At 41.6% G+C, this 24,247-nt stretch overlaps 1 protein-coding gene across 6 annotated transcripts in view; it reads left to right on the top strand.

Annotated features, from left to right (window-relative positions):
* DIP2A (disco interacting protein 2 homolog A) overlaps positions 1-24,247 on the top strand; it is a 252,896-nt gene that overhangs the window by 208,489 nt on the left and 20,160 nt on the right. For 3 of the 6 annotated variants that reach the window (XR_005295574.2, XM_038421641.2, XM_038421639.2), the window contains 9 exons: positions 4,784-4,907; positions 6,267-6,388; positions 6,717-6,828; positions 7,182-7,291; positions 13,342-13,472; positions 16,687-16,855; positions 18,783-18,953; positions 22,255-22,284; positions 23,638-23,699. Coding sequence is in view for 4 of the 6 variants with exons in the window: in XM_038421641.2 (XP_038277569.1) it covers positions 4,784-4,907; positions 6,267-6,388; positions 6,717-6,828; positions 7,182-7,291; positions 13,342-13,472; positions 16,687-16,855; positions 18,783-18,953; positions 22,255-22,284; positions 23,638-23,699 (1,031 nt within the window). In the remaining 2 variants the exon portion in view is untranslated. The remainder of the gene's footprint in view (positions 1-4,783; positions 4,908-6,266; positions 6,389-6,716; positions 6,829-7,181; positions 7,292-13,341; positions 13,473-16,686; positions 16,856-18,782; positions 18,954-22,254; positions 22,285-23,637; positions 23,700-24,247) is intronic. The other 3 variants (XR_005295575.2, XM_038421640.2, XM_043505799.1) reach the window with 2 other exon arrangements.

Genomic DNA, 24,247 nt, shown 5'->3' with positions numbered 1-24,247 from the left:
GGATTACAGCACAGCCAGTTCTGTGTGCATTTTAAGAGTTTTTGGTGCAATTGGCCCAGTTTCCGAGCTGCTAAAGTATTTGAATATAGTTAGGCTTGGCAGGATTCAATTTTTACTGGTAAACGTCCACAAAGGCAGATTTCACTATACACATGTAAACTGATTAAAACATATTTCCATTGACAATCATTTAAATTTACATAAAGAAAAGGAGTACTTGTGGCACCTTAGAGACTAACAAATTTATTAGAGCATAAGCTTTCGTGAGCTACAGCTCACTTCATCGGATGCATTTGGTGGAAAAAACAGAGGAGAGATTTATATACACACACACAGAACATGAAACAATGGGTTTATCATACACACTGTAAGGAGAGTGATCACTTAAGATAAGCCATCACCAGCAGCAGGGGGGGAAAGGAGGAAAACCTTTCATGGTGACAAGCAAGGTAGGCTAATTCCAGCAGTTAACAAGAATATCTGAGGAACAGTGGGGGGTGGGGTGGGAGGGAGAAATACCATGGGGAAATAGTTTTACTTTGTGTAATGACTCATCCATTCCCAGTCTCTATTCAAGCCTAAGTTAATTGTATCCAGTTTGCAAATTAATTCCAATTCAGCAGTCTCTCGTTGGAGTCTGTTTTTGAAGCTTTTTTGTTGAAGGATAGCCACCCTTAGGTCTGTGATCGAGTGACCAGAGAGATTGAAGTGTTCTCCAACTGGTTTTTGAATGTTATAATTCTTGACGTCTGATTTGTGTCCATTCATTCTTTTACGTAGAGACTGTCCAGTTTGGCCAATGTACATGGCAGAGGGGCATTGCTGGCACATGATGGCATAGATCACATTGGTAGATGTGCAGGTGAACGAGCCTCTGATAGTGTGGCTGATGTGATTAGGCCCTATGATGGTATCCCCTGAATAGATATGTGGACAGAGTTGGCAACGGGCTTTGTTGCAAGGATAGGTTCCTGGGTTAGTGGTTCTGTTGTGTGGTTGCTGGTGAGTATTTGCTTCAGATTGGGGGGCTGTCTGTAAGCAAGGACTGGTCTGTCTCCCAAGATCTCTGAGAGTGATGGGTCGTCCTTCAGGATAGGTTGTAGATCCTTGATGATGCGTTGGAGAGGTTTTAGTTGGGGGCTGAAGGTGATGGCTAGTGGCGTTCTGTTGTTTTCTTTGTTGGGCCTGTCCTGTAGTAGGTGACTTCTGGGTACTCTTCTGGCTCTGTCAATCTGTTTCTTCACTTCAGCAGGTGGGTATTGTAGTTGTAGGAATGCATGATAGAGATCTTATAGGTGTTTGTCTCTGTCTGAGGGGTTGGAGCAAATGCGGTTATATCGTAGCGCTTGGCTGTAGACAATGGATCGAGTGGTATGATCTGGATGAAAGCTAGCGGCATGTAGGTAGGAATAGCGGTCAGTAGGTTTCCGATATAGGGTGGTGTTTATGTGACCATCGCTTATTAGCACCGTAGTGTCCAGGAAGTGGATCTCTTGTGTGGACTGGTCCAGGCTGAGGTTGATGGTGGGATGGAAATTGTTGAAATCATGGTGGAATTCCTCAAGAGCTTCTTTTCCATGGGTCCAGATGATGAAGATGTCATCAATGTAGTGCAAGTAGAGTAGGGGCATTAGGGGACGAGAGCTGAGGAAGCGTTGTTCTAAGTCAGCCATAAAAATGTCTCTGGTCACTCGATTACAAACCTGAGGGTGGCTATTCTTCAACAAAAAAACTTCAAAAACAGACTCCAACGAGAGACTGCTGAATTGGAATTAATTTGCAAACTGGATACAATTAACTTGGGCTTGAATAGAGACTGGGAATGGATGAGTCATTACACAAAGTAAAACTATTTCCCCATGGTATTTCTCCCTCCCACCCCACCCCCCACTGTTAGAATCATAGAATCATAGAATCATAGAATATCAGGGTTGGAAGGGACCCCAGAAGGTCATCTAGTCCAACCCCCTGCTCAAAGCAGGACCAAGTCCCAGTTAAATCATCCTAGCCAGGGCTTTGTCAAGCCTGACCTTAAAAACCTCTAAGGAAGGAGATTCTACCACCTCCCTAGGTAACGCATTCCAGTGTTTCACCACCCTCTTAGTGAAAAAGTTTTTCCCAATATCCAATCTAAACCTCCCCCATTGCAACTTGAGGCCATTACTCCTCGTTCTGTCATCTGCTACCATTGAGAACAGTCTAGAGCCATCCTCTTTGAAACCCCCTTTCAGGTAGTTGAAAGCAGCTATCAAATCCCCCCTCATTCTTCTCTTCTGCAGACTAAACAATCCCAGCTCCCTCAGCCTCTCCTCGTAAGTCATGTGCTCTAGACCCCTAATCATTTTTGTTGCCCTTCGCTGTACTCTTTCCAAATTATCCACATCCTTCTTGTAGTGTGGGGCCCAAAACTGGACACAGTACTCCAGATGAGGCCTCACCAGTGTCGAATAGAGGGGAACGATCACGTCCCTCGATCTGCTCGCTATGCCCCTACTTATACATCCCAAAATGCCATTGGCCTTCTTGGCAACAAGGGCACACTGCTGACTCATATCCAGCTTCTCGTCCACTGTCACCCCTAGGTCCTTTTCCGCAGAACTGCTGCCGAGCCATTCGGTCCCTAGTCTGTAGCGGTGCATTGGATTCTTCCATCCTAAGTGCAGGACCCTGCACTTATCCTTATTGAACCTCATTAGATTTCTTTTGGCCCAATCTTCCAATTTGTCTAGGTCCTTCTGTATCCTATCCCTCCCCTCCAGCGTATCTACCACTCCTCCCAGTTTAGTATCATCCGCAAATTTGCTGAGAGTGCAATCCACACCATCCTCCAGATCATTTATGAAGATATTGAACAAAACGGGCCCCAGGACCGACCCCTGGGGCACTCCACTTGACACCGGCTGCCAACTAGACATGAAGCCATTGATCACTACCCGTTGAGCCCGACAATCTAGCCAGCTTTCTACCCACCTTATAGTGCATTCATCCAGCCCATACTTCCTTAACTTGCTGACAAGAATGCTGTGGGAGACCGTGTCAAAAGCTTTGCTAAAGTCAAGAAACAATACATCCACTGCTTTCCCTTCATCCACAGAACCAGTAATCTCATCATAAAAGGCGATTAGATTAGTCAGGCATGACCTTCCCTTGGTGAATCCATGCTGACTGTTCCTGATCACTTTCCTCTCCTCTAAGTGCTTCAGGATTGATTCTTTGAGGACCTGCTCCATGATTTTTCCAGGGACTGAGGTGAGGCTGACCGGCCTGTAGTTCCCAGGATCCTCCTTCTTCCCTTTTTTAAAGATGGGCACTACATTAGCCTTTTTCCAGTCATCCGGGACTTCCCCCGTTCGCCACGAGTTTTCAAAGATAATGGCCAAGGGCTCTGCAATCACAGCCGCCAATTCCCTCAGCACTCTCGGATGCAATTCGTCCGTCCCCATGGACTTGTGCACGTCCAGCTTTTCTAAATAGTCCCTAACCACCTCTATCTCTACAGAGGGCTGGCCATCTCTTCCCCATTTTGTGATGCCCAGCACAGCAGTCTGGGAGCTGACCTTGTTAGTGAAAACAGAGGCAAAAAAAGCATTGAGTACATTAGCTTTTTCCACATCCTCTGTCACTAGCTTGCCTCCCTCATTCAGTAAGGGGCCCACACTTTCCTTGGCTTTCTTCTTGTTGCCAACATACCTGAAGAAACCCTTCTTGTTACTCTTGACATCTCTTGCTAGCTGCAGCTCCAGGTGCGATTTGGCCCTCCTGATATCTTTCCTACATGCCCGAGCAATATTTTTATACTCTTCCCTGGTCATATGTCCAACCTTCCACTTCTTGTAAGCTTCTTTTTTATGTTTAAGATCCGCTAGGATTTCACCATTAAGCCAAGCTGGTCGCCTGCCATATTTACTATTCTTTCGACTCATCGGGATGGTTTGTCCCTGTAACCTCAACAGGGATTCCTTGAAAATTCCTGTTCCTCTGATATTCTTGTTAACTGCTGGAATTAGCCTAACTTGCTTGTCACCATGAAAGGTTTTCCTCCTTTCCCCCCCCCCCCCGCTGCTGGTGATGGCTTATCTTAAGTGATCACTCTCCTTACAGTGTGTATGATAAACCTATTGTTTCATGTTCTCTGTGTGTGTGTATATAAATCTCTCCTCTGTTTTTTCCACCAAATGCATCCGATGAAGTGAGCTGTAGCTCACGAAAGCTTATGCTCTAATAAATTTGTTAGTCTCTAAGGTGCCACAAGTACTCCTTTTCTTTTTGCGAATACAGACTAACACGGCTGCTACTCTGAAACCTTAAATTTACATGTCAGCAAAGTAAGAAAAATGTTGCTTGAGAACTTATTAAAGTTTGATTTAAGGCTAATATTTTGAGATGTGGTTGACAGTTTGTGTTTCAATGGTTATAAAGCTTTTCGAATCGGTGTCTATTGTCAAATAATTGCCGCCCCACTCCCACCCTTAGCTGACTCCCCGATAAAATTAAATCTATATAAATTGGGGGGAAAATGCTTTTAACCCATAATTTTGCAAAACTGTGAAAATTAAAATTGATAAAAATAAAAAACTTCAAAAAATCTGTATTAGCTGTCAAAATTATAAAAACTAACTGAATTCTGCCATCATAAATGTTGTTTCAACAAGTCTTTAATTCTATTCGCTACAATGCTAAAACCATAATTGTAATGAAATGTTAGATCTAAGGCTATTTATTTTACTCAGTGTCAAAATATATTTCCTGACAAGTTTTCCTAAGTCACATTTGTATTACATAGGGCACAGTAGCTAGCACGGCATCATGTGTACAACTGCACAAGAAAGCAGAGAGGGTGGCAGCTGCACTGATGGAGAAGGGACGACTAAATGTCGGAGACCATGTCGCTTTGGTTTATCCTCCAGGTAAGGGAATAGAGATGACAGATACTCTAAAGTAATCAATTGTGGGGAAAGGAATGTAAGCATTTCTATGCTCGAACAGTCCCACAGCCATTTAATTTGGTAATTCATCTCAGAGTGACCAGCATGTAATTGTTAAGGGGAAGGCTTCTTCGCTTCACTGCTTTTTCTGCTAAGCCGATTCTCCACTTGGCAGGATAAATTTATCAAATCTGTGAAGGTCAGATGGAATGTATCTGGACAGTTGTGCAATACCAGGCCATTGGGAAGTGAATAGGGAATGAATTTAGATCACATGAAAGGTACCAGATTCTCGGTTCCAAAGAGTGAAATGGTGTGTGCATTCACAGAATAGATACAGTAGAGGGCAGTGCTGAGCCACAAATGCACCTGTGTCCTAACAGGAAGTGACCATCTCTAGAATGAGTTCATGTTTGGTCTCTGTGTCACTAATGCATGTTTGTAAATGTAGAACAAGAGTGTGTATCTCTGCAAATCGGGTAGTTTAGAGATTGCATAATGTTAGCTTATGAAAGACAAATATATATTATTCTGAAAGATCGGAAGGTCCACTTTATAACCTACCACACCATCTCAAATTTCATGGAATGTATTAATTAGAGAATCGGAGAAATGTAGGACTGGACGGGATCTCACAGGTCAGCTAGTCCACCAAATGTACCTAGACCATCCCTGACGGGTGTTTGTCCAACCTGTTCTTAAAGACCTCCAGTGACAGGGGTTCCACATCCTCCCTTGATCACCTGTTCCAGTACTTATCTGCCCTTATGGGTAGAAAGTTTTTCCTAATAACTAACCTAAATCTTCCTTTCTGCAGATCGAGCTGATTTCTTCTTGTACTATCTTCAGTGGATATGGAGAACAATTATCACCATGCTCTTTGGAACAGCCCTTAACATGTTTGAAGATTGTTATTAGGTCCCCCCTCAGTCGTCTTTTCTCAAGACTAAACATGTCCAGTTCTTTAACCTTTCCTCACATATCAGGTTTTCCTAACCTTTGATTATTTTTGTTCTTTTCTGCTGGATTCTCTCCAGTTTGTCCACATTTTTCTTAAAAGGTGGCACGCAAAACTGGACATTTGTCGAAATGTATTTCCACAGATCTTTTCATCTGAAGAGCTTAAATAATTACTACAAATGTACTAATATTTAAATGCAAAAAACTCAAAATCCCCAGGATGGGCTACTTCCAGAGGCAGGGCACTGGTTTAGATGAACCTTTTATGACAAATATCTGTGTAGTCTTTTAATTCTTAAAATGTATTGAGGATATTTTTTGGAATAGGTATGAGAGATTATGATGATTTGTGAAATTAAAACTAGTTTTTGTCCTTAACAGGAGTAGACCTAATAGCAACTTTCTATGGCTGTTTATATGCCGGCTGTATACCTATAACAGTTCGACCCCCTCATCCACAAAATCTTGCTACTACTCTGCCCACTGTCAAGATGATTGTAGAGGTATGAGAGATTCCTTTGTGTGTTGTTTTTGTTTTGTTTAAAATTGTTGATCCAATAAGTAAAAAATTGCCCAATAAACATCATGGTACAGTAAATATAAAATAAGCTGAATTTCTGAAAAATTTTGTGCTGTGACCCTCTGACCCAGAGTCAATACGTTTCATTAAACTGGTTTAAAACTTGTTTTCCGTTATCACCATTTTCTTTTTCTTCGTTTACAACTTTTTTTATAATCAACTCCTTCAGGTTGGACTGACTTGAGTGGATATTAAAGCACAAGAGCATCCATTCATCAGTTTTAACTTTTTGAATGTTGTACTTTGTACAGGTCAGTAAGTCCACATGTATCCTTACAACACAAGGAATAATGAAACTGCTGAAGTCCAAGGAAGCTGCCACAGCTGTAGATATTAAAACATGGCCCACCATTTTGGATACAGGTACCAGATGTCTAACTACTTGCTGCTAATATAATAAGATGTTAATTTGGATATGCAAAGAAGCGTGGATAACTGAAAAGATACATCATGGCTTTTCCAATATGATTTAAGGCTGTTAGCATAACTGGCTGTCTTTGCAAGCATGTCAGTTAGCCTCGAGACCCATTAATTATGTATCCTGTTAGCACAGCTGGCTAGCTGGATTGGTGTTGAGTCTCTTGTATTGTGGCTTCATGTCAATCCATAAACCATGAATAACCTAATATGCCAGTGTTTTAAAGGTTTTATTATCCTGCTCTACCTTTTCCAAAATAATAATGTGTAATTGTATTGCTTTTATGTATTTTAAATAGATGATATACCTAAAAAGAAGGTGGCTAATATTTTTAGACCTCCATCCCCGGATATGTTGGCCTATTTGGACTTCAGTGTGTCTACGACTGGCATATTAGCAGGAGTAAAGGTATATTAATTGAATTGAGATGATTGTCTTAACTAATTTCTTCCCTGAAATCTTTTCATATTCTTTATTCCGTTCAACTCAACCTGGGAAGAAGCCTAAAAATGGTGAGAGAGATATTTTAGTGCAAACATATTTCAAATCTCACATTGCAGTCAAGATTTCCTATTTAGAAATGTCAGACACAGCTGTCTAGAAATTTGTTAGTCTCTAAGGTGCCACAAGTACTCCTGTTCTACACCAAATATGAGCCCCAGGAGGATACAGGATGGGTTGAAGAGGATTACAAGGGAGAATAGAAATGGAAATGGAAACAGCCAGAGGGAACAGGGGATAGACTGGAGAATAGCACCGTCGCCAGGAAAAGGCAGGTCTACGTGATTGGGGACTCTTTACTGAGAGGAATAGACAGGCCTGTAACTAGAGCTGATCCAGAGAATAGAAGGGTGTGCTGTTTTCCAGGTGCTAAGATACGGGATGTAGACCTGAGGTTGAAAAGGATCCTAAAGGGAGCGGGAAAGAATCCCCTAATTATCCTTCATGTGGGAACAGATGATACCGGTAGATTCTCGCTGGAACGTATCAAGGGAGACTATGCTAGGCTGGGGAAGACGCTTAAGGAAATCGAGGCTCAGGTGATCTTTAGTGGGATCCTGCCTGTTCCTAGAGAAGGGCAACAAAGGTGTGACAAGATGATGACTGTCAACAGATGGCTTAGGCAGTGATGCTATAAGGAGGGCTTTGGGATGTATGGCCACTGGGAGGCATTCATGGACAGAGGACAGTTTTCTTGGGATGGACTTCATGTGAGTAGGGAAGGAAATAGACTTCTAGGATGGAGACTGGCACAACTGATTTAAGAGAGATTTAAACTAGGAATTTGGGGGAGATGGTTGGGAGATGTTCAGGTAATCTCCATGCCGGATTTTAGCATTGAGAGGGAAGAAAACAAAGTAAGAAAGGATACAGCCATGGGTAGGAGGAAGGGCAGTGTGGATACTAGTCTAATAGGTCATACTGGCAATAGAATGACGGTGCCTAATTGGGTACAGAATGTGAGCGAGGCCAAACAGCATAAATTAAGATGTTGGTACACCAATGCGAGGAGCCTAGGTAACAAAATGGAGGAACTAGAGCTACTGGTGCAGGAAGTGAAACAAGATATTATAGGGATAACAGAAACTTGATGGAATAGTAGTCATGACTGGAATACAAGTATTGAAGGGTATGTGCTGTTTAGGAAAGGGAGAAATAAAGGTAAAGGTGGTGGAGTAGCATTGTACATCAATGATGAGGTAGAATGTAAAGAAATAAGAAGCGACGGAATAAGACAGAGTCCGTCTGGGCAAAAATTACATTGGGGAAGAAAACTACTAGAGCCTCCAATGGAATAGTGCTTGGGGTGTGCTATAGACTGCCGGGATCTAATTTGGATATGGATAGAGCCCTCTTTAATGTTTTTAATGAAGTAAATACTAATGGAAACTGCATGATCATGGGAGGCTTTAACTTCCCAGATATAGATTGGAGGACGAGTGCTAGTAACAATAATAGGGCTCAGATTTTCCTAGATGCGATAGCTAATGGATTCCTTCATCAAGTAGTTGTTGAACCGACTAGAGGGGATGCCATTTTAGATTTGGATTTGATGAGTAGCGAGGACCTCATAGAAGAAATGGTTGTCGGGGACAATCTTGGTTCAAGTGATCATGAGCTAATTCAGTTCAAACTGAACGGAAGGATAAACAAAAATAAATCTGCAACTAGGGTTTTTGGTTTCAAAAGGGCTGACTTTCAAAAATTAAGGAAATTAGTTAGGGAAGTGGATTGGACTGAAGAATTTATGGATCTAAAGGTAGAGGAGGCCTGGGATTACTCCAAGTCAAAGCTGCAGAAGCTGTCAGAAGCCTGCATCCCAAGAAAGGGGGAAAAATACATAGGAAGGAGTTGTAGACCAAGCTGGATGAGCAAGCACCTTAGAGAGGTGATTAAGAAAAAGCAGGCAGCCTACAGGGAGTGGAAGATGGGAGGGATCAGCAAGGAAAGCTACCTAATTGAGGTCAGAACATGTAGGGATCAAGTGAGACAGGCTAAAAGTCAAGTAGAGTTGGACCTTGCAAAGGGAATTAAAACCAAAAGTAAAAGGTTCTATAGCCATATAAATAAGAAGAAAACAAAGAAAGAAGAAGTGGGATCACTAAACACTGATGATAGAATGGAGGTTAAGGATAATCTAGGCATGGCCCAATATCTAAACAAATACTTTGCCTCAGTCTTTAATAAGGCTAAAGAGGATCTTAGGGATAATGGTAGCATGACAAAAGGGAATGGGGATATGGAGGTAGATATTACCATATCTGAGATAGAAGCAAAAAGAAAAGGAGTACTTGTGGCACCTTAGAGACTAACAAATTTATTTGAGCATAAGCTTTTGTGAGCTACAGCTCACTTCATCACTCGAACAGCTTAATGGAACTAAATCAGGGGCCCCAGATAATCTTCATCCAAGAATATTAAAGGAATTGGCACATGAAATTGGAAGCCAATTAGCAAGAGTTTTTAATGACTCTGTAAATTTAGGGGTTGTACCGTATGATTGGAGAATTGCTAACATAGTTCCTATTTTTAAGAAAGGAAAAAAACGTGATCCGGGTAACTACAGGCCAGTTAGTTTGACATCTGTAGTATGCAAGGTCTTGGAAAAAATTTTGAAAGAGAAAGTAGTTAAGGACATTGAGGTCAGTGATAAATGGGACAAAATACAACATGGTTTTACAAAAGGTAGATCGTGCCAAACCAACCTGATCTCCTTCTTTGAGAAAGTAACAGATTGTTTAGACAAAGGAAACGCAGTTCATCTAACTTGCCTAGATTTCAGTAAGGTGTTTGATACCGTGCCACATGGGGAATTGTTAATTAAATTGGAGAAGATGGGGATCAATATGAAAATTGAAAGGTGGATAAGGGTTAACAGGGAGACTACAGCTGGTCATACTGAAAGATGAACTGTCAGGGTGGAGGGAGGTTACCAGTGGAGTTCCTCAGGGATCAGTTTGGGGACCAATATTATTTAATCTTTTTATTACTGACCTCGGCGCAAAAGGTGGGAGTGTGCTAATAAAGTTTGCAGATGATACAAAGCTGGGAGGTATTGCCAATTTAGAGAAGGACCGGGATATCATACAGGAGGATCTGGATGACCTTGTAAACTGGAGTAATAGTAATAGGATGAAATTTAATAGTGAGAAGTGTAAGGTCATGCATTTAGAAATTAATAACAAGAATTTTAGTTATAAGCTGGGAACGCATCAATTAGAAGTAATGGAGGAGGAGAAGGACCTTGGAGTATTGGTTGATCATAGGATGACTATGAGCCACCAATGTGATATGACCGTGAAAAAAGCTAATGCGGTCTTGGGATGCATCAGGAGAGGCATTTCCAGTAGGAATAAGGAGGTTTTAGTACCGTTATACAAGGCACTGGTGAGACCTCACCTGGAATACTGTGTGTAGTTCTGGTCTCCCATGTTTAAAAAGGATGAATTCAAACTGGAGCAGGTACAGAGAAGGGCTACAAGGATGATCCGAGAAATGGAAAACTTGTCTTATGAAAGGAGACTCAAGGAGCTTGGCTTGTTTAGTCTAACTAAAAGAAGGTTGAGGGGAGATATGATTGCTCTCTATAAATATATCAGAGGGATAAATACTGGAGAGGGAAAGGAATTATTTAAGCTCAGTACCAATGTGGACACAAGAACAAATGGATATAAACTGGTCATCGGGAAGTTTAGACTTGAAATTAGACACAGGTTTCTAACCATCAGAGGAGTGAATTTTGGAATAGCTTTCCAAGGGAAGCAGTGGGGGCAAAAGACCTATCTGGCTTCAAGATTAAACTCAATAAGTTTATGGAGGAGAAGGTATGATGGGATAACATGATTTTGGCAATTAATTGATCTTTAACTATTCATGGTAAATAGGCCCAATGGCTTGTGATGGGATGTTAGATGGGTGGGATCTGAGTTACTACAGAGAATTCTTTCCTGGGTATCTGGCTGGTGAATCTTGCCCATATGCTCAGGGTTCAGCTGATCGCCATATATGGGGTCGGGAAGGAATTTTCCTCCAGAGCAGATTGGAAGAGGCCCTGTAGGTTTTTCGCTTTCCTCTGTAGCATGGGGCACAGGTCACTTGCTGGAGGATTTTCTGCTCCTTGAAGTCTTTAAACTGTGATTTGAGGACTTCAAAAGCTCAGACATAGGTGAGAGGTTTATCGCAGGAGTGGGTGGGTGAGATTCTGTGGCCTGCATTGTGCAGGAAGTCAGACTAGATGATCATAATGGTCCCTTCTGACCTTAATATCTATGAATCTTTTTAGAAATATTCAGTTAATGATGGTTATTGCTGGGGAATTGGTGAGACTTAAGAGATGAGGTGAAGGCCTGGTCTATATTGCAAAGTTACGTTGTTGTCAACTGCCTTGCTTCAGTCTAGTCATGCATGTGTCCACACTTAACTTTGTCTCACACTGATGTAAGAGCTCTCTTACACCAACATAGAGACACCACTTCCCTGAGCGATATTGAGCCAAGGTCGATGTACTGAAGTCAACACAGCACAAGCATAGACACTTGTTACCTACGTCAACCCTAATAATCCTCCAGCAGCTGTCCCACAATGCCCCATGCTGACTGCTCTGGTCACCATTGTGAACTCCACTGCCAAGGGGTCACATAGATCAGAAGCCCCCCATTGCCACCACCCACCATTTAAAGCCCTGTGAATTTTTGAAATTCCTTTTCCTGATTGCCTGACTTGGTGAGCACACTGAGCAGCTCTCCTTTAAGTGCAACTGCCCAGCTGACCTTGCTGGCTCCACGCTCCTCTCTGGAGACAGGAGATACTGGATCTCCTGGACCAGTGGGGAAAAAGGACTGTGCAGGCACAGCTCCGAATCAACCATAGAAATGTCGACATCTCTGAGCAGATTGCTCAGGGGTGCAGGAGAAGGGCTACAACAAGGACAAGCAGCAGGGCCACATGAAAGCTAAGGAGCTGCAGCAAGCACACCAAAAGGCCAAGGAGGCCAACAATCAGTGCTGAGCCGCAGACCTGACCCTTCTACAAAGAGTCACATGCCATACTCAGTGGAGACCTCCCACTCATACACACCACAGTGAATACCTCCAAAAGCCCAAGTCACAGGTCCCTGCCATGAACAGCAAGGAGGAAGAGGTGGACGAGGAGGAGGATGGGGGGGGACAGGCAACTGGGGGTCCAGCTGCATAGTAAGCCAGGACCTGTTTTTTTTAGTCCAGCCAATCGAGCACAGATAAGCCCAACACAGGGGAAGGAACCTCAGGTAAGTATGTAGATAGATTTTCCATTGCAGGGATGGCATCCTGTGATAGGGTGCTAATCTACCCATGGTGCTCTGCACTGAACATCGAAACAAGCACTCCTGGTGAGCACGTGCACCACCAACACAAGGAGCCAGGTGTGCACGCGAACAAGTGATGTACTGACTGCAAGGGCTCTATGCTGACGTAACTAGCATCGACATGGTCAGAGAGGGGATAGTTCTGAAGTTAAGGGGCATGACTGGGAGTAAAGAATCCTGTTCTCAACTACCACAGAAATGCTGTTCAACTATAGGCAAATCACTTAAAGATGACCCTCAAAATATCTTAGGAAACACAGGACTTGTACCTTTCTGTTCCTGTAGGATGCATAAAGAGGGCTTAGGGCTTATGGGGGGGGAGGGGTAAAAAAAATTTTCTCTGTTTTGTACTTTAGACATTTCAAGAATGTCAGCTCTGGTGTTTCCTGTGTTTGCTGGAGGACTCCCTGGATATCTGAAGATGTACATTACTAGCATTTGCACCTTTATTGAAGGGGTTACATGATGCTGAACATGACTTCCTTTATTCACATTGACTGCAAAATTGTGGCCAGCATCATGGCCTCTACCCCCAGTATTCCCAAGTGTGTTTAAACATGTAAAAATTTCCTAAAGTACATGAGCCTTTCATGAGCCTGTTTTCCTTCTCCAGATGTCGCATGCAGCTACAAGTGCCTTATGTCGCTCTGTAAAGCTACAGTGTGAACTCTACCCTTCACGACAGATTGCCATCTGCCTTGACCCTTATTGTGGCCTCGGGTTTGCACTATGGTGCCTCTGCAGGTACTGTATTTATACCTTGTACTTACCTGGGGCTTCCTTGCTTTTCTGTTTTCTGTCTGCCTGCTCTTTGCTGTTTGCAGTCACTATTATGGTACTTTTTACATCTGGTTATCTGGCAACTTTCTGAGACCCAAACACATTTGGATCTGGCCATGCAGCAGCCCGGCCCTCATGGGGAAGCCCTTGGACCCTCTGCAGGGCTAGCTGGCGGCCCTGACCCCGCTGTGCCAGGCAGTCAGGAACCCAGACCCCATGTGGCCCAGCAGCCTTTAGCACACAGCTGGGCCGCAGCTGTGTGCTAATTGTGCCGCATGGTGCCTGTGGGTTGAAAACAGCTGATCTAGATCAAATAAACCTCTCCAAAAGTTTCTTTGAGGCAGGGGCCTTAACTCGATCATGTACATAAATCACCCGACACCAGATTGGCATTATACAGTAATAAATAACAACAATGTAATTAGAAGCAAGCAATTTAACATTTCCTAAAATGCAAGGGGAAGTGTTTGACTCAGATAGTAAAATCACTAAAATTCAGCACATCCAGTACTGTTGTACAATTGTTCGTGTCTCATTACCTAATTCATTTGGAATTGAGTTAAGCTAATTACTTTGTATTTGGTTGGGTATGATCAGCCCTCTGCTGTGGAATGCTTTCACTTTTTAGATGGTTAATGAATTGATACATAAATGGAATACAAGAGGTTTAATTAAACAAAGATCGAAAATCGAGACCATTGCAATAAGTCAGGTATTCTACGTTTTAGATGGGAAAATAGTGGGGGGAAGGAGAATAAATTTAATTTAAATCTTGAGAAAATCTTATCGTTTCAGCAAGTGGGGAAAAAAAGCATTGTTTCAAAATACAGTTAAATAAAATCAGACAATCTGTGTTCTTTACTGGTGTGTGTTTTTTAAAGAAAGAAAGGAGTTGCATATATGAGGTGCTTTCTCATGTTACATAAGCCTTGCCTGACTGCATACAGAGCTAGGTTGCTCTCTCTGAATACAGTATTATAGTTTTTTTTAATCTATCTGGAGTACAGAATTGATCCAGAAACAGAATACAGAGGGGCTATTTAAAAAACCCAAACCTATTTGTAGTTCTGGCCATTGACAAGCCAAAAGTTTTTGAAGGGACAAGCCTGGCAGTGAACATGGTCATCCACTGAATGCACTGGGGAAGCTGGAACACTCTGAACAATACTCTTCTGAGCCTGTTTTTCAGTGTGCCACTGAAAGGGTTGTTCCTTTGTTCCCTTGACACTAATTGATTTAAGACCATATTTACCAATATAACATCACATAGACATACATCTGTAATTTCAAAATTATCAAACTATATTAAAAAAATAAAGTTGGAACCAATTCACACTCTCTCTTGCTTTCCATTCCTATCTGCTAACTGTTAACCAGATTCTAAATTAAAATCTTCAATATGAACATAGACTCTGTTTGTTAGAAGCTGACAGATCCAGAGCACTTGCTGGGGAGAACACTATAAAACTTTCATTGACATTGAAAGATGAATGGATCTACAGTCAACCAAAGATCCAGTTGACCCATTAGGAACCACTTAGTGCATTTTCTGGAAGACTGATTCTCTAACAACATTATAAATTTATCTAACAAATATGTGAAAGGCAGTTGAATTTATGAGGAATAGTAACTACTGTGGGAACAGTAGTACCAAAATCTTCTGTGGGTAGGTAGTGACAAAACCCTTTTTGTAATAGGGCAGCATTCTTATTTTATAACGAATAAGATAGAAAGATAGAGATTTGACTTTTCTTTCAAGGGAAAATCAGAGGGTATCTAGTAAGAGTGGGGTTAAATGTATTTGATACATGCATGATGGGTAGAAATAAGGCTGGTCGTAAAATCTTGATGAGTTCCTCAACCTCTCTGTTGTCTCACATTCTGGATCCATCATGTGCTCTAATTATTTGTTAAATTATCAATAGAGAATTTTTTTGTTAATTGCAAGTTTTATTTTTTTAACGTATGCTGTCTAGTGAAATGTTTAAACTGGCATTGCTTCCCTTGTTAGTTTTTCAGCATCATGAAAATAAGTTCAAGTCCTCCTCTAAAGGACTCCTCGTTGTTGTCTCATTCTGAAATACATTTAGCAGGCAATGTTTACTGGCTACCTTTCTTTTTTCAGTGAAGTTTGAAGTATTTCTTTATCGCTTACCTTTTGTCCTACAATCAGAAAAATTATCTTGTGTATAACACTTCAATTTTTCTCATGTAGCTTGTGTGTATATATAAAAAACCTTCCACTGAAGGCAAATTTAGCATGCTGGATTCTGTTTTTATCTTACACTGATATTAACAGTGCAGAAAATGGCCAGTGCCCTGATGGATGTAACCTGGGAATAGACTCGTTTCCGAGACTTTGAGACCTCTAGGGGGTGGGTGGTTTATACTGAGATGGGGAGAGGCTGGGTTGAGTCCTCTCCTGCCCTGTATTCCTGCTTCATGCACTGCCCACTGGCTTCTCTGGGAGAACAGCCTCCGCCAACTGCTACATCTCTCCTCTTCCTCTGCTCAGAAAGCAGTGTGGGAGGTGGTTTATGCCTGCAACAGAGACTAGTGAGATGGAGCCCACAGCAGATCTCTGGCTGAGGAGGTGGTGGGATGTGGACCATAGCAGAGCATTGAGGCTGAGGCTGACCACCCAGCTGTGGGGTGACTCTTTGGATGGCTTTAACTTGGAGGTTCTGTGGGAGGCCTGGGAAGGTAGTGGAGGGCTCCATTTGAAAATGGGTGAGGGACAATATGGGACCATGAGTTTGAGGGGTCCAGGAGCAGACAAAGTGCACAAGGTGAGAGTCTACTTGTCCTCAGCCCTTCGGTATGATTTACTGGGGGTGCGTATATGCTCCCTGAAATGTAATCCCTCTTTACACTTTGAATGACTTTATTTGGCTTTTATAAATGAAAATCAAACTTCATTATATTGGAGGACAGATTTCCCTTAGCTCTGACCCAAGCTGTCACTCCGCAAACCCCAGTGGGATGCCTGGATGCTTGCTCTGTATGGAGGGCTGACTGAGCTTTAAGCAGGAGCTCTGGGTACTTAGCTCTGCTATTGGTCTGCTTTATCTTGGTCTTTCCATGCCTCCTCACTTTTGGCATGATCCCTGTTCAGCATAGTTGAAGTGTACTTTATCGGTGTGTTTCTCTCTCTCCCTCTCTTTTGGGTGGCGGATAGTGTATACTCAGGACATCAGTCTATTTTGGTCCCTCCTCTTGAACTGGAGAGCAATGTGTCTTTGTGGTTGTCTGCCGTCAGTCAGTACAAAGTGCGGGTCACCTTCTGTTCTTACTCAGTCATGGAGATGTGCACCAAAGGCCTGGGAACACAGACTGATGTTCTTCGGGTAAGTGGACTTCACTTCTGCGTATGCTAATGTACAAGTATCTCTCGCTAATGTTTTTAGTTTGTTGTAGGTCATCAGCTGAAAAATGAGCTTCTTCATGGAATCTCTGAAAGCCCTTGATTATGCTTTGCTTCTTGGCAAATGCTATAGTTGAAATTGCAGGAAGTTGTCACTTGCTCACAAATTTCAGAAAAAAAATCACATTTTGGATTTGGTATTTCCATGCTTGATCTCAAGTAACAAGGTATTTTTATTTTTGAAATTTTGAGGAAAATACTCCGCAGGTTCAGTGAACTCGTTCTTTCTGAAAAAATGAAAGCCAAAAATAAAACAGAATCCTGCCACCCATTTGTCAGTCCCTTCTTTTCCTATGTCAGAATTCTCCACACCACAAGTTCTGAACCATTAAGTTGTCCATTAGCTGTTGCCACACAAAGACCAGAGTGGACATAATAAATTGTACTCTGACCCAGAACATAGCTCTAAATTTTGGCGATTGGCAAGAACAAAAGCTTACCAGTTGAAGCCTGCAACTTCCCATCAGTTACAAGTAACATGGGTTTTTGGTGCGATACCACTTTTGTGAGGCTCTGTGTATATCCCACACAGACTGATAACATTTTATATTTTGTCTGGTTTACAGACCTCTTCCCCTTAGGTTCATTGGGCTGCAGTTTCAGCATCCAGTGAGCATACAGAAAGGATGGCAGCTTGTGCAACTTGGAGTGAGCTGGTTCATTAAGGGATTATTGGGTTTTTTTTAAAAAAAAACTCCCATCCTGTTCCCACTTCTGAGGCTCCTATGCCATGGAATAACACTGTACTCACCCTCAGCTAACCAAAGCTCTTTTTGAGCAACCTGAGCTCAGTGATCTCAATTTTCAAATATGGAAGTGGGTGACAGTGAGTTAGCATATGACAAATCAGGCAGCAGAGCCCTACAGTCGTGTTATACCTCCCAAATTCCAAGGTGCTGTCAGAATTTCACCTTAGTCAATCATCACACTCCTAAAAGTTCTTTTCCTTAGGCTAAATGTACAAAAGTATCAGTTTGGGTGGGCACACAAGCCCTTGAAAATCAATCCAAATTTTTGTTGCAGTTTTCACCAACACATCAATTTGAGCAGTATCCCAAATAAATCACCCACTGCATTTCTGATGGTTACCTGTTAGCAGAACTCATCTTAATGCACTGGGTAACCATTTATAGTTGCATATTTTTTGCTTGGCAAGATCTCTCTGGAGGTTTTTAGTATACAATAAGAAATCCATTTTTTGTACTTTAAGGGAAGAATAAATAAGCTCTCTCTCAATCTTTTTCTCTACAGGTGGTAATTATACTGTAGTTCCATGTTCATCTACAGCACCCTTTTTCCCTTCTATATTTGAGGGGAAGATTTTTGCACTGAGACCCATAATTTGATTGAAAAAGAACTTGGGTCTATTTCAGTGGCAGAAGAGCTCACACTGAAGCAGTGATTTTACTACTCAGAATTGTAGTTGGGGACTTTTCCTAAGCAGGAAACATGCAGAAGCAAAGACCCAGAAGTGGGTACCTATTATAGTTACTATCTTCAGAGGTTACTATCTTCGTTCATTCTTACTGCTAATGCCAAAAAAATCATTACCGATAACCTGGCTGACAGAAGTAGACTTCCTTTTGCCAGGTAGTCTTGTTGTGATCCCTTTAAAAAGGAAAAGGGGAGAGGTTATTGATTAGATATTGTATTTTTAAGCATAAGAATATATTAATAGTATGTATTACATTTCCTAGGTCCCTCCTCCAGTATACACAATCTTTCCTGACATTTCTAAAGTCAGTCTATCCCTTAATCCAACTGCAGAAGTAGGAGTCTCCTGAAATTGCTAATTTGTGTCATGAGATATTGTGTTTTCTCCGTCTTCTTTCAAACACCCTCTCCAACAGATGAAGGGAGTTAACCTGTCCTGTGTACGAACATGTATGGTGGTGGCAGAAGAGAGACCAAGGATTGCACTAACACAGTCCTTCTCTAAATTATTCAAAGACCTGGGCCTCTCTGCACGTTCAGTGAGCACCACATTTGGCTGCAGGGTCAACGTAGCGATTTGCTTGCAGGTGAGATTGGATTATATTCCTTCCCTTCAGCTAATGCATATCAGAGAACTTGATTAGAAAAATTACATACAGCTGTGTCCTGAATATATTTTTTCTATTGAATTTTATCAGTGGTTTGTTCTAAACCACATTCTCCCTGTGTGCCTTCCTACTACTAAATCACTAAATAAATTCTGAAGGTTTTTTCTTTCTTTTTTTTGCATGGTTGGAATGGGGGACTTGAGTATGTGTCAGTCTTGCCCTTCTGCAGTGATGGAAGGCCAACTGAGTTAGCTTTTAATCAGTGCAAAAAGGTGTATTATGACATTGTCCGCTATGAATGAGTGGTACTAAGATAAATATGTATGTTGCTATGGCTGTGCATCATAAATATTCCAAGCAATATCATTATAGCTCTGTGGGAGTATGATTTAAACTTTGCATTTTGATACTGGCTTATGTATATATGGAGCAAATTGGAGAGTTCTTCAGATAAGAAATTCCATGTTAAAGAGACTGTCATGTTGACAAGCTCTACAATTTTCTTTGCATGCCATCTTGCTTATGGTATGTTTTTCAGGGCAAAGTATTTATTGTCTTTGAATGTGCCACACTGACTTTTTCCAGTAAAAAGTATAATCAGAGACATCACAGATATGTCTTTAAAATGAACAGCCCAGCATTCCTAGAGCCGGGAGGGTCGCACTGAGTGGTGTCTTGTTTTGGTGGTTTGGTACTTCAGTCACAGCTACCTTTTTTTGGCTAACTGAACTGGACTTAAATCTAGTTCTGTTCAACCACAGAGATATGGTGCTCCCTCTTCCCAAAAAGGGTAGTACATGTTCTTACAGAGCATCGTGTGGCTATGAAGGGTTATAGTCTAGTAAAGTGGCAGATGCCCCTATATGAAGACTGACTTCATTAACTCTGTTTTGATAAAGGAAAGTTTCAATGAATCTGTCAGGTGTTAAGCCCCCTTCCTCCAAAGAAGTACGCCCATGCTTAACTTTACGTACGTGGGAATTCCCACTGAAGTCAGTGGGACAACTCACATGCATAATGTTAAGCACGTGTACAACTGTTTTCAGGTTTGGGGCCTGAAGTTGTAAATTCTTTGCAATCAGCCAGTGAATGTACATTGCAAAAAAGAAAAGGAGTACTTCTGGCACCTTAGAGACTAACAAATTTATTTGAGCATAAGCTTTCGTGAGCTACAGCTCACTTCATTGGATGTGATGAAGTGAGCTGTAGCTCACGAAAGCTTATGCTCAAATAAATTTGTTAGTCTCTAAGGTACCACAAGTACTCCTTTTCTTTTTTGCGAATACAGACTAACACGGCTGCTACTCTGAAACCTGAATGTACATTGAAAGTGTTTCGGTACAGGTTGTCACTACACCTTCCTAAAATGTCAGCTACAGGCTGTGTTGTATCTTTTTGGGCCTGCTACTACTAGAGGAAAGAAGGCCTGTTTTCCTTGGGAGCATCTTTGCATGTTATTACTCTAGATGCTCCCACGAGAAGAGAGAGATAATCCTTAGCAAAAATTGTATGAATCTTAACCCTAAAAGAATACCTTTCTTTAACTCGTTCAGAAGGGAAAGGTTTTTTTTAAAAATGGTTTCACACGTATTTGTAGTCTGTTGATTTTTATAGCTGACAGCTTTTCAAACTCCTTTTTTCTCCTTCTCTCCATATTGCATCTCTAACCTTATGTGCAGAGTCTCTTGTAATTCATCCTTGTGAATAGATGTTAAAAACCCAATGAATTCAGAAGTGCAACTTGGTGTTATACACTTTGCATCCTGTATAAATACATTTTCTCGGATAGGAGCTAGACAGATGACAACCCGCAGAAGAAATGATTTATCAATATAGTAGCAGCAATACCACATAAGGAGAGCACCTAGTAATATTGCTGCATTTGAAGTTGTTGTGTTAAATCCCTCCAAGATAACTGACAAGACTCCAGATCTTGGATTGTGTGCCAGTAGCATTTCCTCTTAGCAAACTTCAGCTTCAGAATGTGCCATGCACGATATCACTTATTCTACGACTGAGAACCTCAAACCTTTTGAATATGCTGTGCCCGGTATAATTGCACTTTAAAAGAGCTACAGAGTCTTTTTTTGCACAGACGAAGGAAGATTAATTAAAAGACCTAAATACAAAGGGAAAATAGGTGTAAATAAAGTAATTTAATGAACTTATTACATGGGAGAGCAAATAGATAAGTTACCCACACATATAGACACAAGCATGTGTTGTCTGTTTGAAAATCCCAGAGTAAGACTCGAGAGATACATAAAATTAAGAGTGGAGTGTGTAGAAATGTGATTGGGTAGAAGGGTTTTATGTGCCTAAATAAGGATTTAGGAGCCCAACTTTACACTTTTTTTTTTTTTTGGAAGTCTTGGGCAACATCTGTAATGACAAAGTAAGAATGGGAAAGATTAATTTGGGCCCGTTGAGAGTTTCCCCTACAACTGAAAATGAAGGCACAGCAGATATTCACAAGCAAAATAGGGGAGGGAAGAGCCTCTGGAAATCCATACCCCTCACAGAGCCATCTTTTAGAGAGCCTTTATGAAGAGATCTGTTTGCTGAATTCACAAGTAGTAGGAAACAAAAGATTGTCTGATCCATGTTTTTTTCAATGGAAGTGTTTATTTTATGGACATGGACTAACCCCTAAGCACCTATAGTACTCCACAAATGTAAACAATTCCTATTTCTAAACTATTCTAAGAAAACTGTCTAGAAGTGAGCAGTACGGACAGTGAAAAGTTCACCCAACGTACGCTTCCTGACCACTGTCCACTTTTATTGAAAAGATTTTTTAAGTTGTTCCTCTTCCCTCCCCCCGCCCCCCCAAAACCCCACAACCCAAAACATTCTCATTCTGCAATGTTCTGTTTAAGTGCATATCGATGCTATCCAAGCCAAGTATATTTGGTACAGTTTAGTATGGAAATAATACATAACATCTTCTCATCTTAACGGATTGATTTAAAGGTTCCTTTTGAAGCCATAAATAACATTAAGTACTTTTAAATAAGGTATAGCAGTAAGCATGCAGGTTCAGTGCTTTGTGAGATTTGTGCACGTTTCCCAATTAATGATTTAAAGAAAATCCATGTCAGTCCTTTCAAAAAATCTGAAATGGAAATTCCTTTTTTTGTTCTAAGATACAATGACATTTTGTTCCCGTTCTATTGTGTGTATCTCATGTCTCCTGTGCCTCTTTGTTTGTGTTTTTTCTTTTCTCTGTTTCTCACACTTTGCTGGCCTCTGTCACTTCTGTTTGTGGTCCCTCTGTCAGCCAAACAGGCTGGGCAAGCTGGCTGAACAGGTATAGTGATGCATGTGTGTGCTTGTAATGTCCTAAAGTCCTTCTTTCTCAATGCATACGCTGTAAATGTAACTGGTTAAGGGAATTCACTTGAAACTAGTCAAATGAGTGTTTCATTTTAAAGAAATTTTATTTTGCTCACAGAGGTCACTTCTAACTGAAGTACAAGAATTCCTGTTTGTTAAGCAAGCAGAGGTCACTGTATAGAGCACAGGTATTTAGAGGAAGTGTTTAATTGTTCATTCCCAGAGATGGAGCTCACATTCTTAACCCGGCTACAGAGCAGCATTGTAGTTACAGAAAACAACACACAAGATTTTTTTATCAACATTGTTTCAAAGCACTAAGGCATGTTATTCTAAGGAAACTGCTGGTTACCGTTTCAGCCCTGTAATCTTGAGCAGATTACAAACTGTTTTCTTATGGATCCTGGTCCATGCTAGGGTGGGTCTAAACTGCAGCTGGGAAGTCTGATTCCCAGCCTGGGTAGACAGACTCATGCCAGCTCTGCTTGAGCTAGCATGCCAAAAATAGCAGCGTGGACATTGTGGCTTGGGCTGGCTGCCTGAGTCCATGCCTGCCAGCTGTTCTACCATGTCCGCAGCAGAGCTAGCGTAAGTGTGTCTACCCAGGTTGGAAATCTCACCTCCCAGCTGCAGTGTAGACAGACCCCTAATGCCGTGCTGTGTTTCCCTGTGTGGGGTGAAGGGGAGGAATACAGCTGGGGAGTTGTCTAATTTTCAGTTTATTGGAGCATAAACTTATAAACTGCTCCAAGTTTAAGCACTATTGGAATTAAATGGTGCCTTGTGTGGTTCATCCACTGAGACTCAGGTTCACCGTTAGATCTAGAAACCACTTATCAGAATTGCTCACAAGGTGGCATTTTCTAACTCCAGCAAATAATAACCTCTCTCCCCGAGCATTCAGCTACTGAAAGTTTACAAAGAAAAGATGTTATAGCCTGACTGGTTGTACATATTGATTACCAAAGAGTTTTGTTCTTTCTAGAATCATAACATTGGATATAGAAATTGAGTATTGGGAATGGGGTTATGCCTGCATAGAGTCGTCTTGTATACTTAAAGCATAGTATGTGATCCTGTTTTAGAGGAGTGTATTAGTACCAAAATAAAATTTGGTGCCTTCAAAAGTTTCCATGCATATATGAGCTGCTTCTGCGTTTACTTGCCAATTGTATGAAAAACCAAAGCTGCATGGTGGGACTTGGCGGTAGGAAGAGGTCTTTACTGGACTCACAGTGTAAGAGAGAATGTGATTTGAAAATCAGAAACAAGATTTTTTGGTTTATGTTAAAATTGTCTGTCCCCTCCTCCCCCCCCTTGTTCTTAGGGAACTGCAGGACCAGATCCAACAACAGTCTACGTAGACATGAGAGCACTTCGACACGATAGGTACAGGTGATAATACATAGCAGTAGCCCCTGAAACACTGCAGACAAGGCTGTTTATCCTCAATGTGCTTTATATTGAAAGGTGCTTGTGCTTTATACTGAAAGGTGCTTGTCAGCTCCTGATCTCTCCACCCACAGCCCCTCTACCCTGGAAGTGTCCCAACCTGCCCCTCCTACCACTTCTTCTGCCCTCTTGCATCTTCTCTAATTTCTGCATAGTAAAACAAATGTTAGTGTTTAGATCAGTCAAAATATTATGTAACAGTATTTGTGGTCCTAACTTCAACCAGCTCATTTGAGCAAAGCATCTTAAATTGCAATAACTTAATCTCCCCTTGTCTAGTTCATTTCTAGGGCACACACTGTCATACTATCATAGAGCCAGATATAGACTCGCAAAGAGATGTCAGTCTGTTGAGACCAAATTCAGCCCCTGGAATAGAGAGATGAATCTGATATCAGGCAATGGGAGTGGTGCTGGTTTGCCTTAAGATTGAATTTGGCCCCTGGAGTTGGGGGTAGATGGGGGGCTGTTTTCTTTTTGCCCTT

This window comes from Dermochelys coriacea, chromosome 11 (genome assembly GCF_009764565.3).
Source record: "Dermochelys coriacea isolate rDerCor1 chromosome 11, rDerCor1.pri.v4, whole genome shotgun sequence".
Lineage (NCBI taxonomy): Eukaryota > Metazoa > Chordata > Testudines > Dermochelyidae > Dermochelys > Dermochelys coriacea.
The sequence above is the reverse complement of the archived record's forward strand: the minus strand, read 5'-3'. Positions and strand labels throughout refer to the sequence as shown.